Here is a 15,922-nt window from a genome sequence, read left to right as displayed (position 1 = left end):
TTATTTTAAAGGAATGTTTTTTTTCCATTTTCAACTACAAAACAGATTCCATACATTCTGCCATAAATAAAAACGAACAATAAGGCAGGACACTACATGAACAAACTGAGAACAACTGTTTTCCAGAAAATGTGAATTAAAAATGCTTCACAAGTATAAGCCATCCAGTTTTTAAAATAAAACTGTTGAAAACCCACAAGATTTCAAGTGGTAGATGTGAACACCCTTGAAGGACAAAATGCAGTTTTGACATTTTGCACTTTTGGTTTTGAAAACCTAGTTTTGTTCAGAGCACATTCTAAGGTTGTTCTGGCCGTTTTCAGATCAAGAACCATATGGGAGAAGAGGCACCACAGTAACAAAACCATTTTCAAGATTTTTTTTGTTTGCAGCTGTCCCTTTTAAATGCTTGACTTTTAAGACTGACGGACTCAATGCAAGTCTTTGTCTCTCACAGTAGAACTCCAAACTTGTTTCACCGGATTCTCTTTTGCTGTCGTGCTCTGTAAATGTCATGTACAGGGGGAACTACAGATCCTTTCTCCTCATCGTCGTCAGAATCTTCATGTGGTCTTTTAACAGCCTTATTAAGCATAGCGTTATTTTCCACAGGTCCATTGCCCTCCACAGCTATTTCAGGTAGGCCTCCGGTAATTATTCGTACAGCTTCATCAACAGCTTTAGAAAGAGGAAAAGATTAATTTAATTTATGAAACTAAATTCCCTGATTAGAAATAAGCATGCAGACAGGGACACCAAGATAGATACATTGTGGAGATTTCTGGAACATGAGACATTTTCCTACCCTGTTCTCCTACAAATGTTAAGAATTAAGTCTCAACTGTCTAAACTCAGAGCTATGACAAACACTAATTATAAAGTAAATGCTGCTGCTTCAGCTTGAGACCTCCCTTTACACAAGTACTGAGGTCATTTGCAAGCTTAATAAAACAGGAAAGCCTATTGGGGAAACAGTATAACTAGTTCATGATTCATCAGAAAGTATGCATTGCATAGCAAGCCAGTTTCTGCTTATCAACAGAGAAAGCTTAAAAAATACCATGTATAATTTAAATAGATGTTTTATTTTCACTCTAAAAGAAATTAAATCCTAGCTTGCCTTCTCTCTCATCATTTGCTCCTTAAACTAACAGAGGGGGTGAAAAGTAGCATATTATCATCTGCCGTAGTTTACATGAAGCCTGGAGTATGGATCTGTCCCATTTTTATATTTCAGAACTCTACCTTCTTTGTAGGAGCTCAGAAAACACTGCTCTTGAATTGTTTTCAAGCACTGCAACAACGTGCATTCAGTTATGCCTACCAATAAACTTGCTTACTGTACTGCAAATTTGTATTTTAATGTTACAATGCTGCTAGAAATAATGCCTTGCTTCTTTTAAAGGATATTCTGAAAATCTTCTTTTCTTTCTTCTAATGGTTACCACCAAAATGTTACTAAAGTAGCAGCTGGTGATTTTCAGCTTTTTGACTTTTTGTTGATCTCCCCACAGTTCAATGAACAAACATCTCTATGTAGATCCCAACCTACAAACGTAGCCAATTCAACAGTATACTCTTAAATAATAATTACACATCTGTAAATGAGGTCTGGATTTTAGACAGCAATATCCATATGTAAAACAAAGTCATATGCAGCACCATCAGGCTCTAGAGTGAACAAATAACTTACTGTCTGGCAGTTTGCATCTTCTAAATATCTCCATGAGCTCATCCACTTGAACAAAGGGACCCTGATTTGTTACACCAAAAAAAAAAAAAAAAAAGGTTAGAAGATTATTTTCAATAGAGTGACACGTACTGTGGTTCTGTCAAAACAGAACCTCTTCGACAACTTTTTGAAGTTTTCAGAATTCATTAAAACAAACCTGAAAACAAACAGGAGGTGGCAGGAGCTTCATGAGAACTACAGCTGCTGGTGGAACAGGAAATACACCACCTGGGACGGGATGTAAACCGGGAGCTGTGGGAAGAAAAACTGTATGAAGCCAGTGCAAGACAGCTAGACTGGAATTGCTTTTGCAGCATTATTATTTATTTGATGCAAATAATTGCTACCCTGTCACTTTTGCCTCTACTAATTACAAATTGTTTAGTCAGTGATCTGAAGTCTACGAGCAGTGTGTATAACAGCTTATTACCATTTACCAGACCCTGAACTACTTGTACTTATTTTTCCATGTGACCTTAGGATTAAGTAAAATATATAGGCCTTTAGCAATCCAATTAAACAACAGCCTAAAATTTAAGTTCACATTTCGATGACTGAAGACTAGGAAAGTCTCTGTGATTAGGTTCGCTAAATACCCAGGTTAGTAACTTGCTGCCAGGTGAAATGTAACCACTTCTGACGGAACACTTGACTTACGTGCTAAGTGTCTTGGCTGAAATGGAATCATTTGTTGAGTGTCCGGTTTTGGATATTCAGGTTTTCGGTCTACTTCATCTTTGAGAACAGGCACGATGGAAGGTGCAACCACAGGGTCTGGAATTATAGCTGCCAGTTTGGCACGGGAGACATCCTGCAAAAGCCAATTAGAGAGCACTGAATTTGGCAGGATCACATTGCTTGTTTAAATTACAGAACAAAACATCTCTCTAGACCAGCCGCTTATTCTCGCTTTGTCATCATTATAATTTCAGATGTCCTCTTAGAAGACCATCTGGGCAAAACTTGCATGTTTTCCTCAAGCATTTTAGTCCTACAGTGTCGCAGCTGGGAGTGAAAACACTTGTTTTTGTTACCGAATGGGACTGAGTTTGTCATTTTTGAGTGGCTCCTTTTTTTAGGTTAAAAAGATTTAGGTGAACAGGTGCAGACCACTAGGCCTTCACAACTATTGTTTCTCCCTCATTTCATTCCCTAGATTGCTTTAGCTGGGAAAGAAATAAAGCATAAGGCAGTCAGCAGGTGTTCAAATAGGATTGTATTTTGGCATGTTACAAGCAACAGAAACCAGTCCAAGGGCTGAATCATCTTAGGTACACACCGCCTCCCATGCACTTATCAAGACATACTCTCTTTTAAGCACACCTGTAACTTCAAAATAATTTTTTCCCAAATGCATTAAAAGAAAAGTATTCAGTGGCTCAATGTGTCTTTTGTTTTCACCTATCAGAATATTTATCAACTGTGTGAAGACCAGTAATTCAGTTGCTTTGCTAACTTTGATGACCTATGTATTTTTCAAAAATTACTTTTCTGTATAAGAAATAAATGAAAGCTGAGGCACTATTTTTGAGACATGAATTGAAGGCTCTCTTCCTGTTCATGCAAATGGGAAACAGCAGTTCCTCCAACAAAGCTGTTTCTGCCTCTCTGGCAGCCTATTTTACATCATGCTTAAAAAAAAAAATTAAAAAAAAAATAATCAACATTTTATTCTGTTCTAATGGTTTTCCAAAGCGTTATGGCCTTCCACATGCCTAAAATAGTAGTTAAAATACATGTGGTCAGAAACAAGATGGGAGACCACCAGATACAGGTGCCTGGCCTAGACTTTAAATTCCAAATAGCAGCACCAAAGCACTTTATAGCCATAATAAACAACTGAAAAAAGCATGCAGCCACTAATCCCTATAGATAATTTTCCTCAGCCATTTGCAGCAATCATGGGGAGCGCAATATGTTTGTTTTGATACAGTTCTCAACAAAGCAAGTGGAGTTTTGCCAACTGGAGTGGAAGGGCAGCCAGCAATGTTTCATACAGATAACCTGATTCTACAAACTTCCAAAAGAACTTTGGTTTTTGAAGGCGCTCAGGTTTAAGTCTGAAGCGGAGGCCTGTAGCTGGGTGCTGATGGCATTAACACGCCAACGTTTCCACGGGAAGATGAGAGGTAAATACGAACACATGAATCTACATCTGTTAGTCACATTCCTTCCTCCTTTCTGCCCTGGGCCCACGGTGCCTGGCACTTTGCTGCCCAGCACCACAAGGCGGAGGCGTCCCAGCCCTGTTTTACCTGCTTTTCTATCGAGCGAAAAAAGCGTAAGGCAAGTCCTAAACAAGGAAATGCTTAAGTTTTCTAGGACTGAAAAGAATAACAGTAAATTTCAGTGTTCTTATCCACTTACCTTATAACCAAGGGCCTTCAGTTCGCTAGCAGAGCAAGGGTACAAATCCATGAACTTATACCTATCTACCAGCAGAGCTGTTTCTTTACCCTCATATTCTTCCTTGAATGCAGTAAACCTCCGTTTTTCAACTTTCAGTATACTAGCTAGATCACCAATGTTACTTTCAAAAGCTAAAAACCGAGCCCAGATTTCCCTATAAAAGAACAGATAAATAGACAGTTGCTGAAGGAGAAAGAATTACTGTTCACGACTGAATTAAAAAACATATGAGAGGAGAGATTCAAAGGAGGTAATCTGGGAACACATGACCATTTCTATTATTTACTTTAGATGCATCTATAACATGCATTACCTTCCCAGTGCCTTATATATTTCTGTAAAAGCTTTCATTCTAGTGGATCGTAAAGGACTACGTAAAGGACTGGTGTAAATGATGGCAGCATTTGAGGTAAGCTTTTATCATCAATGTAAGATGCACAAATAGACTCTACTCATCCCGCTACACAGAATTTTACTCTGATCCTGATATGTGAAGGACTTTTCAACATAGATTATGATGTAGTTCATATGCATATACTAGCATATTCTAGCAAGCAAGAGCAATACCCTATAACACAATAGGCAGCACTTCAGAATTTTACATGGCCCAAAACATACAGTTACTGCTTATTTCTCTGTGGAAGATCTCGCATAACTTGAGCAACATCTGACCATATTTCTGGACTTGATTCAACTTCATTTTAGCTTTGGAGTTCACCTTTGAAGAAGATTCAGCTTTTAAATTCTTGTTTTTTCTCACTTTTAAAATGGACATAAAAATATTTCTTACAAAAGATCAGAACTGAAGTGCAGAATGAATGTGCACAGCAGTGCGACGTTTGATTTCTTAGGTTTGATGCCTCTGTCTACCAGAATAATAATGGTGAACACTTGGACTGCAAAGGGTTTGGTAACCATTTTTTCAGAGAAATAAATTTTAAAAGTAGTAATGAAAATGTAGTGGTGAGTGGTTAGTCCAAGTCTTTTCTGGTTCTTTCACTATTTTATTTTCAGTTGGCTAGGAGCTGTTCAGCATTCTCCTCAATAAATTCCTGACCCACCTTCTCTAGCATAATGCTCCTGAAAGATGTTCTCAACTCCCTCTCCCCATCTATCTGGTGAGCGATACATGTCATTAGCCACGCCACCTGCTCAAACCATTGAATCCGTACTGCGCAGGAGGATTTTGCACTCTATCCTCAACAATCCTGCGTCAGTGAGGTTTTAAAGTCAATAAATTAATGAATTTCACTATAAGGGGGATAGGGACTTTCATAAATCTGTCACAGTTGTTGGTATTTTACACAGCATGAAGAGGGGATGGAACATCTGTACCTAATTTTGTCCTGCTGTTCATTTTTCTAATTTCTTTGGGATGTTTGTAGTTGAAAGGGGTTATGTATCTTTTTTTAGTGTAGTGAAACTGCTTTTGCAGACGTACCCAGATTTCTCAGGTGGAAGGCTCCCTGAAGTTAAAACACGTTCAAACAAAACTCTTGTATTATTGTCCTCTTTAAAAATAGAAAGAAAAAAGAAAAATCACACTGAGTAAAATATATTAAAGACAATTTTAAATCATGTCCATTCAAAGAAATGTGTACATTGAATTAAATAAAGGCTGACATTCCGATACCTGGATTTGAATTTCAGTAAGTAGAAAAAAAATTTGAACACCTACATAAAACTTTACCAATGTTAAATTCTACCGTGAGTTTGTTATTTGAAAGTCTATTTTTGTTGATAGCAACAAACCGATTCTAATACAGGTTCTTTTATAACAGCACAGATATTGCTTGGCATCTCTTCAGGATCTCTCTTTTTTTTCCATTTAATTATCGCAATGGCATATCTTGGTAATTTTAAATCTGGCCTTTCAATTCATTACTTCCCTTTTAAATTAGGGCAATATTAATATCCTTGTATATTCCTCAGAAGTCCTCCCAAAATTATTAGACGTGGTTCCCAATGAGCAGTCAGCCTTTGTACTTTGCCACCTGGCGGAATGGGCTGGTTGGTGGTTTTGTTCTTAAAACTGCTAGCTTCTCCCCGTCTCTCTGACTGTGTATTTTACCATATCTTACATTTACATGAGTTCAGGTATCAATTTTCATGTTTTTCAGTAAAGTCTGCTGGGTTGCTAAGACAGAGCAATACACTGGCAAGTTTTGAGATACTTTTTTCTGATGGCAATCTATGGAAAGGCATTGCAAATATTCATGTAGACCTAAAATAGTTTCTTGCAAAATTACATATACTTTGACTTGAAAAAAAAGTCTCTGTTTACAGCTCACAGAAGGAAAAAAAGCTCTAAATCTGTTCAAGCTTTCAGAGCCTGAAAAAAAAAAAGGTACTGTAGTCTGACAGGAGAGATTCACGTGCCTGGTGCCTACAGAACGCACTGGGAGGTTCAGAAGATCCAGCAGCACAGCTACCTGCAGCCACGGCTCACACCAGCGGCACGGAGGCTGGCTCACAAAATTGAGCTGGCAATTCATAATAAAAACCAGATTGTATTACACCTCTGTGTCATTATGCTACAAACACTGAGCTAGACTACCAAATATGTGAAGAAATAGCTGAAGAAATCTGAAAATCTAATGAGTACCTGGGAGACAGGACTGTGCAGAGGAAGAGCCTGGGATGACCCACTCTTCTCCAGTTCCCCATGAAACACAGACCGGGACAGTCCCACACAAAGGTCCCTGTCAGCCCCTGCTCCCCACAGCAGCTCCGTTTCCATTAACGTGTTACCTCGTGCATCGGGGACTCCCCCAGAGAGACCTTCTGCCGCCACCACCACCTCCTGCCGGGGGTCCCCGCGCCCCCCGGGCTGGCACGGGCAGGGAGCTGCGCGCCTTGCCCCTGCCCTGCCCTTTGCATCCCAAACCAGCTCCCCGGAGACTGCCAAGCAGCACGAATATTCACAATATTGCTTCTACATCTTGCTCATCTCCTCTATCTGGGGAGAACGAGTTTAAATTACTTCTAGTAGGGACCAGCTAATCCATCACTCCTCTCATGGTGGTTTCAACCTCCTATAGATCTTTTTCCTCGGGATTTAGATTTCTCAGTGTACTTCCCACTTTTCACAACAGAGGCTGTAAAACTGCTGCAATACAAGTGAGTGACAATTTGGAAAGTTCACTCTCCTCTATTCAGGAGAATCAAGATCTAATGTCAGTGTACTTCTGGAACTTCAGTGAGGACAAAACAGCAGGTTTTGTCTTCAAATTAATTGCTGAGTTTCATGAAGAGGTTTCATTGCTCTTCAGGAATAATTAAAACTAAAATACAAAGAACTTGGCCTGGACTTAAACTTGCAGAGAAGGCAGATTGATGTTTCATTAGACCTCTCAACGCTTAAAGCTTACCATTAAGGTGAGAAAGGTAGTCGATATATGCCAGTACATATTCTGGAATGTCCCCGTATTTTTTCAGCCCTAGCTCAAAAATCTTAAAGGCCACAGACTTATCCTGCAAACATTAAAAAAAAAAGTTATTAGCTTCAGTGAGCTATGCGCCCTCCTCACACTTCTTTAATATCAAATTGAGCATCCATGATTACCTTACTACAATAATACTCCATTAAAGCTGCTGTAACATAGACGTGATGGCGGGTCCGAGCATCCTCTCTTGCTTTCTTAAATATCATTCTTCCAGATTTTATGCCTTCTGCTCGCCTTGCAAATTTCATATATTGGATATAAACCTAAGGTGCATATTAATATTTATATAGTATCAGTGCTAACAAAGATAGGATAGGATATAATAGTTTTTTACTATATCTGAAATAATCTTTACTCACAAAATACAGCTAATAAGTCATAATAGAAACAAGACTGTGCTGTGCCTCTATGTTGTTTTCCTATAAATACTGAGGTAAAGCTTTTTATATACTTTTTTTTTTTTTAAATGGAACATACCTAAGACTGATCCCCTGAAATGACAATAGTTAATACACAGATTTTTCAAGGAAGGGAAGGTAAACAGATTAATGTAATTTACGTAAGCTGGTGCCTTCAGAGAACTGGAGGCTTATTGTAAAAATGGTAACTTTCCAATCAAGTTAAGACATCTGTAAGGCTAAAGAACAGTCAAAACGCCTGATGAAGCATTTTACTGTACGTTATACAATTCAAGATACAAATCATCCTGTCTACAAATATTTATACCTGATCAAGGAAATAATGAACGTGCTATTTAATTCAGTGGCAAATTTGCGATTTGCATTTCTTTGGGATTTAACTTGCCTTCACTCCAAATTAGATCACAAACAACAGCATTCCTCAGGTAGGAGGAACTGGTATATGATTTCTCATAAAGCACATATTTGCAAAGCATTATGATCTGTCTTTAATGACTAGAAAGTGTCCGTAAATGGATACCGTTCCTCTGACACTGACCTGTTGTTTAATTTTAGACCTCAGACCTTCTTTTCCCTTCTCATGCTTTGTCCTGTCTATTTATAAACTAAATAACTTTTTGAGGGCAGGTCACTTCTCACACCATTTGTTCAGTTCTAGTGCAGCTGGCACTACAGACAATGTTGTTTACTATATAACTGCAGCAGATGTACAGCAATACTCTCTGATACTTAATATGGTGCATTACAAATTTATTTGCAAACTACACGTACACAGGATAGTGTATTTCTATGTAGGGAGGACAATGGACAAAAGCAAAGTGCTTTTAACCAGATAAGGGGAGGCAAAATTAAATTTTAATTGGGCCAACAAAACATATACCAATTCTTATGAGCTGCGTCATGAAATCTTTAATATTTTACCTCTTTATCGCTTGTTTTAGGAGGTTTTTCCAAAAGAGACAGAGGAGAAAAGTGCACATGACTTAGTGAATTTAAGTGTATTAAAGGCTATAATTATCAACCTTATCAAAATTTTAATCCAATTCTGCCATCTCAGTACTCCACCTGTTCAATCATCCTTGTGACCCAATGAACTCCTGTAAGTACCTCCCCATTCTTTGCATCGACTTGGGTGACTATCCATGCAAATGTGAAAAACTCAATACTAAGGATCATCTTACCAGAGTGGGATCAATGTCTTCAATAGCCAGGAGTCGGTTATATATGCTGTGTACTTTCTCATACTTCATTCGACTCTAAGTAAATAAAAAGGAAATACAGGCTGCTTGGTAATACTATTACAAATCCCCTGTGAGAATGCAAAAATCAGTCAGAAGAAAGAATTAAAATTTTTCTGTTTCTTTTTTTCCCCCCAGTTGAACACTATGTATGTCAGTCCCTTTCCTCAGATGTGTTTTCTGTCTCGTGCAGTCATTTCTTTACTTCCAACGTTAATTTCTCACTACTGCTTACATACGCGCTTTGCAAGAGTCTCTGAAGTCTTTTTCCAATTCAGTAACACTGCAGCAGAACTACCATTGTAGGTGTTTGGGATAAGAAGACTGTCTCCTTTACCTCTGTCTAAAAGTAACGTGCAGACAGCTAGGAAAACCACCTTCTTCACTCTCCAACCTACGTACTTCAAATAATCCATTCTGTTCCCTGCCAGCTGCAGCCCTCCAAGTTGTATTGTGCAACCTTAAAAAACCTAAACGGCCAGTACGCTTAGGGTACAAGAGGCTGCACTGAAAGCCAAGGAAGGCTTTTTCTTTTAAGGGCAAAGGGGTTTTTCTGCTGTTGTACTCAGGATCTTCCTGCAAAGACTCTGCCATGTTATGATAAGTGGGCAAACTCTATCCTGCAGAGGACTCCATAGTCCTCATCTGCTCAGTGGGAAACGGTCTTTATTCCGGATGGTTCCTGTGCAAAACCGACCACTGTTGGGGCACTGCTCATTACGGAGGCTGAGCAATAAGGTGGTAGCCTGGGTAAAGAGATTTCTCAAGAAAGCTGCAGTATAGGGTGCCTCCCATTTCTGTCGCAGCCATGCAAATGCAAGCATTTAACTCCCAAGAATTAGATAGGAAAGGTGTTCTTTATCCCCATTTTAAAAGTGAAGAAGCTGATGCTCCGGTACATGTAAATCTATCACCCTTTCAACTTCATAGTAATTTGAAAAATACAGTCAATATTTAAGTGGAAAGACAGTAGATTTTCAAAAATTTTGTAAGTCATGCTACAGGCTTTTCTTCTCCGTTTTGTCAGCTCAGTCTCAGAAACACTGAATGAGGTTAAGGCTAGAAGAAACAGTAAATTAATTCTATAGAATTCTGTGTATTCAGTATGTTTCAAATAAATGACATTATTGATGGGAGATGTCTTTGGGTTTTAATGTCAGTACATCACTGGTTTTGCTCACCTCTTCATAATCTGCATATGCAAAATAAAGAAGCATATTCTTCTTTAATAAAGTGCTGATCGCTCTTTCATAAATATTAGCAGCCTCATCACTGAAAAGTTTAGCATTGTTCATGTCCTGTTATAAAATAAGTATGATAATATAATTGTTCAGCATCTGTGACAATGAAGGCCAATCTATGGAATATCTTGTGTGTTGTGAAAAGTCCCAGCGAACTTCCATGAAGTGCTCCAATAAAGAGATAATCATCTCCCCAGTACTTAAGGAATCACAAAATTCAGGCCAACCCCCCCCCCCGCCGCCCGAGCTAAAACTGAAATAGTTTTTTATAATTCTTATCTCTAATGCAAATATTTTTCTTTCTTAAAATAGCCCCAGTTTTAAATTCTGAACATGACACAACTTATGGTGCTAAATGTTTTTCATACCCCCGTCCTTTGTTCTTAAGTATTTGAGGAAAAAATTAACAGTACACCATGTCAAGGCAATGAAATGAGAAAGAAAACCAATGGCAATCTGCTTACCCCTTTTTCAGCTAGCAGTTTACTAGATTGCTCGAGGTACTGTGCAGCTTCATACCAGATATCTGGGTGATGTCCCAGAACCAAAAGGCATTGCTCATAGGCAAACATAACTGGGGGGGGAAAAAAATAATTTAAGAAATACTCCTTCTACATTATCGTGGAAATGGTACCATCTTGCACAACAGAAGTATGAAATACAAAAAATGGTAAATAAATCAGACAATATTAACTGTAAATGGCTTTTAATACAATGATCACAACTGCAGTTCTTTTATATTGCCAGAAACATTATGAATCATAACTAGCACCTAAAACCTGCCTCCTCCACAGAGAAAGAAGCAGAACTCGTTCAAGAACATCACCCATAAAATCAGGCTGTGATCCACGGTCTCCTGACCTCTGATGAAAGTTTAGTGGCACGTGACTATAGCACTGTCCCGCAAAATCCGTGTATTACTTTCAGCTTGGCTTGAGCAAAAATTAAAGAGTAGTTTAAAAAAAACCCACCTACATAATTCAAGAAACTTGATCTACTTCTGCTCCAGCATGATCCCTGCACACTGAATCACATCATTACTTACGCTGGAGATCATTAATGGAGCTAAGAAATACAATTCTGCATGTCCTAGTGCAATATCAAATTACCTCTTTTTGTTATGAGAGTTTGATCTTCTGTACGCAAAGGATTGCTCTTTTCCCACTGGATGTACTTCTTCCACATGTCTACCTGCTGAGCCTCTTGTGGGGTATTTTGTGGGGGGACAGAGGGAGCATTGCGGTCCAGACCTTTCATCACTGTCTCATATTCCTGGAACAGAAGCAACGTTCTGAACAGCACATTTAAACACACTGAACATTTATTTTAGGTTATGCTTTATAAAACTGATACAAATATTTTAGCATACCAACTTTATTAGTCTAACACACACTTTTATTTGAAAATAAGAACCAAGTTTAATGCTAGTTTGTAGAATTAAATAGAACAAAGAAAAGTCAACAGAAGGTTGTACCTTTGCTACCCGTCGTGCGTTCATATAATCTCTACTCCTGTCTTCAATCATCTTCTTAGCTAAGTGAATATTGATGCCCTGGAGAAGGGTAAAAAAAGGAACTGGGAATGTGCAATTTCACTTTGGAAATACTGAATCTCATTTTCATATAGAAAAGAGCTTGAAAGGGGATGTAAAAGTGAGCAAGAAGAACAAAGTTATTTTAAAACACTGATCTCAAAAGGTACTGCATTTTCCTAATAAACGTATGGGCAACAACTTATTTATCAGAGACTAACCTCACTACTACAAATCAACTGATCTGAAGCACCTCAGTGTATTTTTAATCACTTACACTGAATTTTACATAAACCTGCTGGGGGAGAAAGTGGAAAGAACGTATTTGTGATTTACATTTTTCCTTTTAAGTCACAGTCAGAGCCTAGTCAGAGTGACAGTTCCCTGCCTTGCTGCTGCTCACTCTTCACCAGGTGAAGACCAAGGCAGCACATGAGCAATTCCGTTTTCTTGGACAAGCAGTCACAGCGATTGACCTCCAAGCTCAAAGCTCTGCCTTCTCCTCTGTTCCTGAAGTGACTGACACCTTTTAAAAGAAGTTCTATTCAACATACACCCTGCCACATGCATACCTTTCTGAGCTGAGAGAGATTTGAGACCTGCCACCGCAACGCACGCACGGAGCGCTCCGCCGTGCAGCGGGGCACTTGGGGCAGCCGGGGTCCCCCGCGCAACCCACATCTCAACATCAGCAACGCAGCCTGGCCACGGGGTCCCAGGCATGAACAAAATCTCAAAGAACCGCCCTTTTGTTCACACCTGTGTCCGGGTGGATTTTGTTGGTGTGGCTTGCCAGGACTTTGAGGAAGGTGAGCGCAGCTTTCCGTCCTATTCCAAACAGGCACCCGAGCTGGGCACTGACTCGTTACAGAAGCAAAGGAACCGTCTGGACTTGCGCAGAGTGCTGTCTGGGATTGCTATCTGGGCCGGTTGGCACACAAACCCACCAATGCCCCATTTAACCCAGGACCGGGCTGAGGACGCAGCAACGTTCTCCCAGGATGCATTCCCAGCCTCGTGAGCTGCAGCCGTGTGCCTTTGTGAGCCAAAGATCGTCACTTCTCTGTCTCACTAGGGGCGTTGCCACTTTTGACCATTTGTTTAATTAAAGATACTGGTGACTGACAGGCTGATATTGCTACCCGGTGGCTACTGACTGAGCTAAAGGGAAGCTTGAGAGTATTTTAATTGCAGCAAATAGCCAGTAACCTTTCATACTGAGCCCCGTGCGTGATTTCGGTGTTGTTGGGCTACTGATGCGGGGAATTGCTTCCCCCTCAAAGAGCCCTTCTGGTGAGGAGCCTTTCCTTCCCCGTGCCAGGACACCCGTAAGCAGCAGCAGCCCCTTCCCTCGGGGCCAGCCTAGCCAGAACGGGACGGGCAGAAACCCACGTCCGAGCAGAGCGCAGGCCCTCGGCTCCCAGCAACTGTGAACAGCCCGAGGTACCGGTTCGTGTCACAGCCAGAGCTGCCTTAACTAGAAGGCGGCGCAGAACCGATGTAGGACAGGTTTCAGCTGTCGTTTCGACAGTCTCCCTACGTATTCGTGAAAGTAGTAGGAACCAGCAGTGACAGCCTTCATTTGCTGTGTGGGAGGGGAAGAGGAGGTTTACAGGGAAGTTGTACTGGGGATTTTCCTACGCAGGAGAAGGCACGTCACTGGGTATCTTCCCTGGTGGTCAGCAGGCTAGCTGTGGCATCTCTGAATGCCGACGGGGTGATGAGCTGTTACAGTACGCGCTCGTGGCTGCAGATGCCCGGAGGTACTCCCACTGGCTAAGCACGGCGGCCCTATTAACGTCAGGGATCACCAAGCCTACAACTTGCATAATTAGCACCAAGGAAAGAGAAATCGTCCCTTCGGCGCACAGCCGACACATAGCACGCCAGCACCTGCAACCCCGGGCGCAACAGGCAGGACAAGGGAGAGTGCTGCGTGAGCATCCCTGCTTGGTGGTGCTGAGCGCGAGGGCATCGACCCTCGGTTCTGCATTCCCACCTCTGCTGACTGGGGCAGGTGAACAAGGTGTTACCAAATGTGTTTACAAAGGCACTATAAAGGTGCAGCTACGAATTAGCCTGCAAGGCCAACGAACTGAGGTTACGCTTGCTGACGACAGTGTGGTAGCAGACTCACCTGAATTGATGCTGTAAGGGCTTCAGGTGAAGGACGGCAAGGAGCATTTTATATGTACTTGAGACCAGGTAACTTAATGCTGTGAAAGGCGTCCAAACCGTCATAGCTGAATGCCTCTTTACCCTGTTCAACTATAACCGAAAGGAGGGGAGTGCCTCCTTGGGGAAGCAAGCCCTCATTGCCAGCTGATCTGCTCTAGCTTCCATTAAATATAGTCTCCATCATCGATGACAGTGATTTCTAATTCACTAGCAATTCCACTGGGCCAACTGGGAAATGGGACAGCTAAATGTATCCTATAGAAAGTCTTTAAAATAAATTAAAAAATTCACTCGGGTACCTGTAGAGCTTTGCCACTGGTCTTGGTACATACCGCACAGGCAAAACGTGTTTATACTGCCGTTCATCTCTTTTATACATAATTATTTAGTGGATACAGTTTGGGCACCATACTTGACTATATGATTATTATTTCTTTCTTAATATCACAAACAAATTTCATGTTCTTGATTACCTCTTCGTATTTGTTATAATCTCTCCAGAGCTGTTCTATGTTTATCATTGGATTCACGCAACCACGCTGGTAAACCCTACGGACAGCTGTTATCCTCTGGTTTTCTGCATAAGATCCTACTGCTTCTCTAAATAGTGGGGAGAGAGATTAACGTCAGCTATTACAGATCATAACTGGTATAAACATCAATATTACATTAACTGAGCTTAAAAAAATTCTTTTAAGGTACTTACACGCCTTTCAAAAAATTGATGTAATCCACCCAGATCTATGTGAGAAAAAATATTACACATAATGAAACCAATGTTTAGTTGTACTTGTTATAAAGTTAGAAATAAAATGTGTTTTGATAGAAAAACATACCTGGTATGACATGATTTCCATGCCAATCTTATCCAGAGCAAAATCATATGCCTGAGCCATTTTTTCTCTGAGGAAAAAAACAAACCACAAAGACCATAGAGCAAGTGTTTAGTATTTAAAAAATTCTTTATTTAAGAGTATTCTTTTGTGCAGCAAATTCTAACCGAACACTGAGATATGAAAAATATCATTCAACAGCTGAGAGTAAAAACTGGCATTCTCAGATAGCTTTAAATTCTGCATTTAGGTTTTTTCTTTGTTTTATTTAAGAAAATTATTTAAACCCATTGGTAGCAATCTAGCATACTAACAGTTCCTGAGCGCCCCACCTTAAGTAAGTGGAAATCCACATATACTACATGAAGTTGAGAAGATAGAAAACAACTGCCCTCTACATCTTCTTAGCTGACAGATGTACCCGTGGTTTCTTTTTTTCCTCTCAGAATTCCCCAAAGCTTGTTGTAATTCTCCAGGAACACCAGAAGGCTGGGGCAATTAGGAGTAGCTCCCCTGTGTGGACATTGCCCAAAATCTTTCACATGAATTCCTATCCCCCCCCCCCAATTCAAAGTATTTTTTCCACAAATTTAAAATGTTCACAGAATATTTCCTTGGTCAATTTGCAATGAAAACAGCTTTTTCTCTCTCCCGCTTTTCTCCCAGTTTCCTTTACTCAAACATCTTTCGGTACCTTGCTACCTCCTTGGCCATATTAACAGGAAAAATAGACGAAAGTTAAATTAGATAAAAAGATGGGTGGGGGGCAGAGAACTGATGCTTTTTTAATTGTTTCAAAATAGCCTTGTAAAAAGAAATTTTTTAAAAACTGCTTTTTTTTCTGTTAATGCATTAGTTATATTGCCAGTCATAGTACAAAGAAATTATGGTGGGC

At 40.1% G+C, this 15,922-nt stretch overlaps 1 protein-coding gene across 1 annotated transcript in view; it reads right to left on the bottom strand.

The window, feature by feature from the left end:
• Positions 1 to 8: 8 nt before the first annotated feature.
• The window catches only part of CSTF3 (cleavage stimulation factor subunit 3), a 50,822-nt gene continuing 34,908 nt past the window's right edge, over positions 9 to 15,922 (bottom strand). The window contains exons 6-21 of the mRNA XM_075048184.1: positions 15,031 to 15,097; positions 14,901 to 14,935; positions 14,668 to 14,794; positions 11,960 to 12,037; positions 11,595 to 11,757; positions 10,950 to 11,059; positions 10,426 to 10,542; positions 9,188 to 9,262; positions 7,707 to 7,850; positions 7,513 to 7,615; positions 5,583 to 5,652; positions 4,100 to 4,295; positions 2,390 to 2,543; positions 1,890 to 1,984; positions 1,694 to 1,754; positions 9 to 678 (exon numbers count right to left, since the gene is read on the bottom strand). Of these exons, the coding sequence (XP_074904285.1) occupies positions 476 to 678; positions 1,694 to 1,754; positions 1,890 to 1,984; positions 2,390 to 2,543; positions 4,100 to 4,295; positions 5,583 to 5,652; positions 7,513 to 7,615; positions 7,707 to 7,850; positions 9,188 to 9,262; positions 10,426 to 10,542; positions 10,950 to 11,059; positions 11,595 to 11,757; positions 11,960 to 12,037; positions 14,668 to 14,794; positions 14,901 to 14,935; positions 15,031 to 15,097 (1,798 nt within the window). The 3' untranslated portion in view covers positions 9 to 475. The remainder of the gene's footprint in view (positions 679 to 1,693; positions 1,755 to 1,889; positions 1,985 to 2,389; positions 2,544 to 4,099; positions 4,296 to 5,582; positions 5,653 to 7,512; positions 7,616 to 7,706; positions 7,851 to 9,187; positions 9,263 to 10,425; positions 10,543 to 10,949; positions 11,060 to 11,594; positions 11,758 to 11,959; positions 12,038 to 14,667; positions 14,795 to 14,900; positions 14,936 to 15,030; positions 15,098 to 15,922) is intronic.

Source organism: Buteo buteo, chromosome 16 (genome assembly GCF_964188355.1).
Source record: "Buteo buteo chromosome 16, bButBut1.hap1.1, whole genome shotgun sequence".
NCBI classification, from domain to species: domain Eukaryota; kingdom Metazoa; phylum Chordata; class Aves; order Accipitriformes; family Accipitridae; genus Buteo; species Buteo buteo.
The sequence above is the reverse complement of the archived record's forward strand: the minus strand, read 5'-3'. Positions and strand labels throughout refer to the sequence as shown.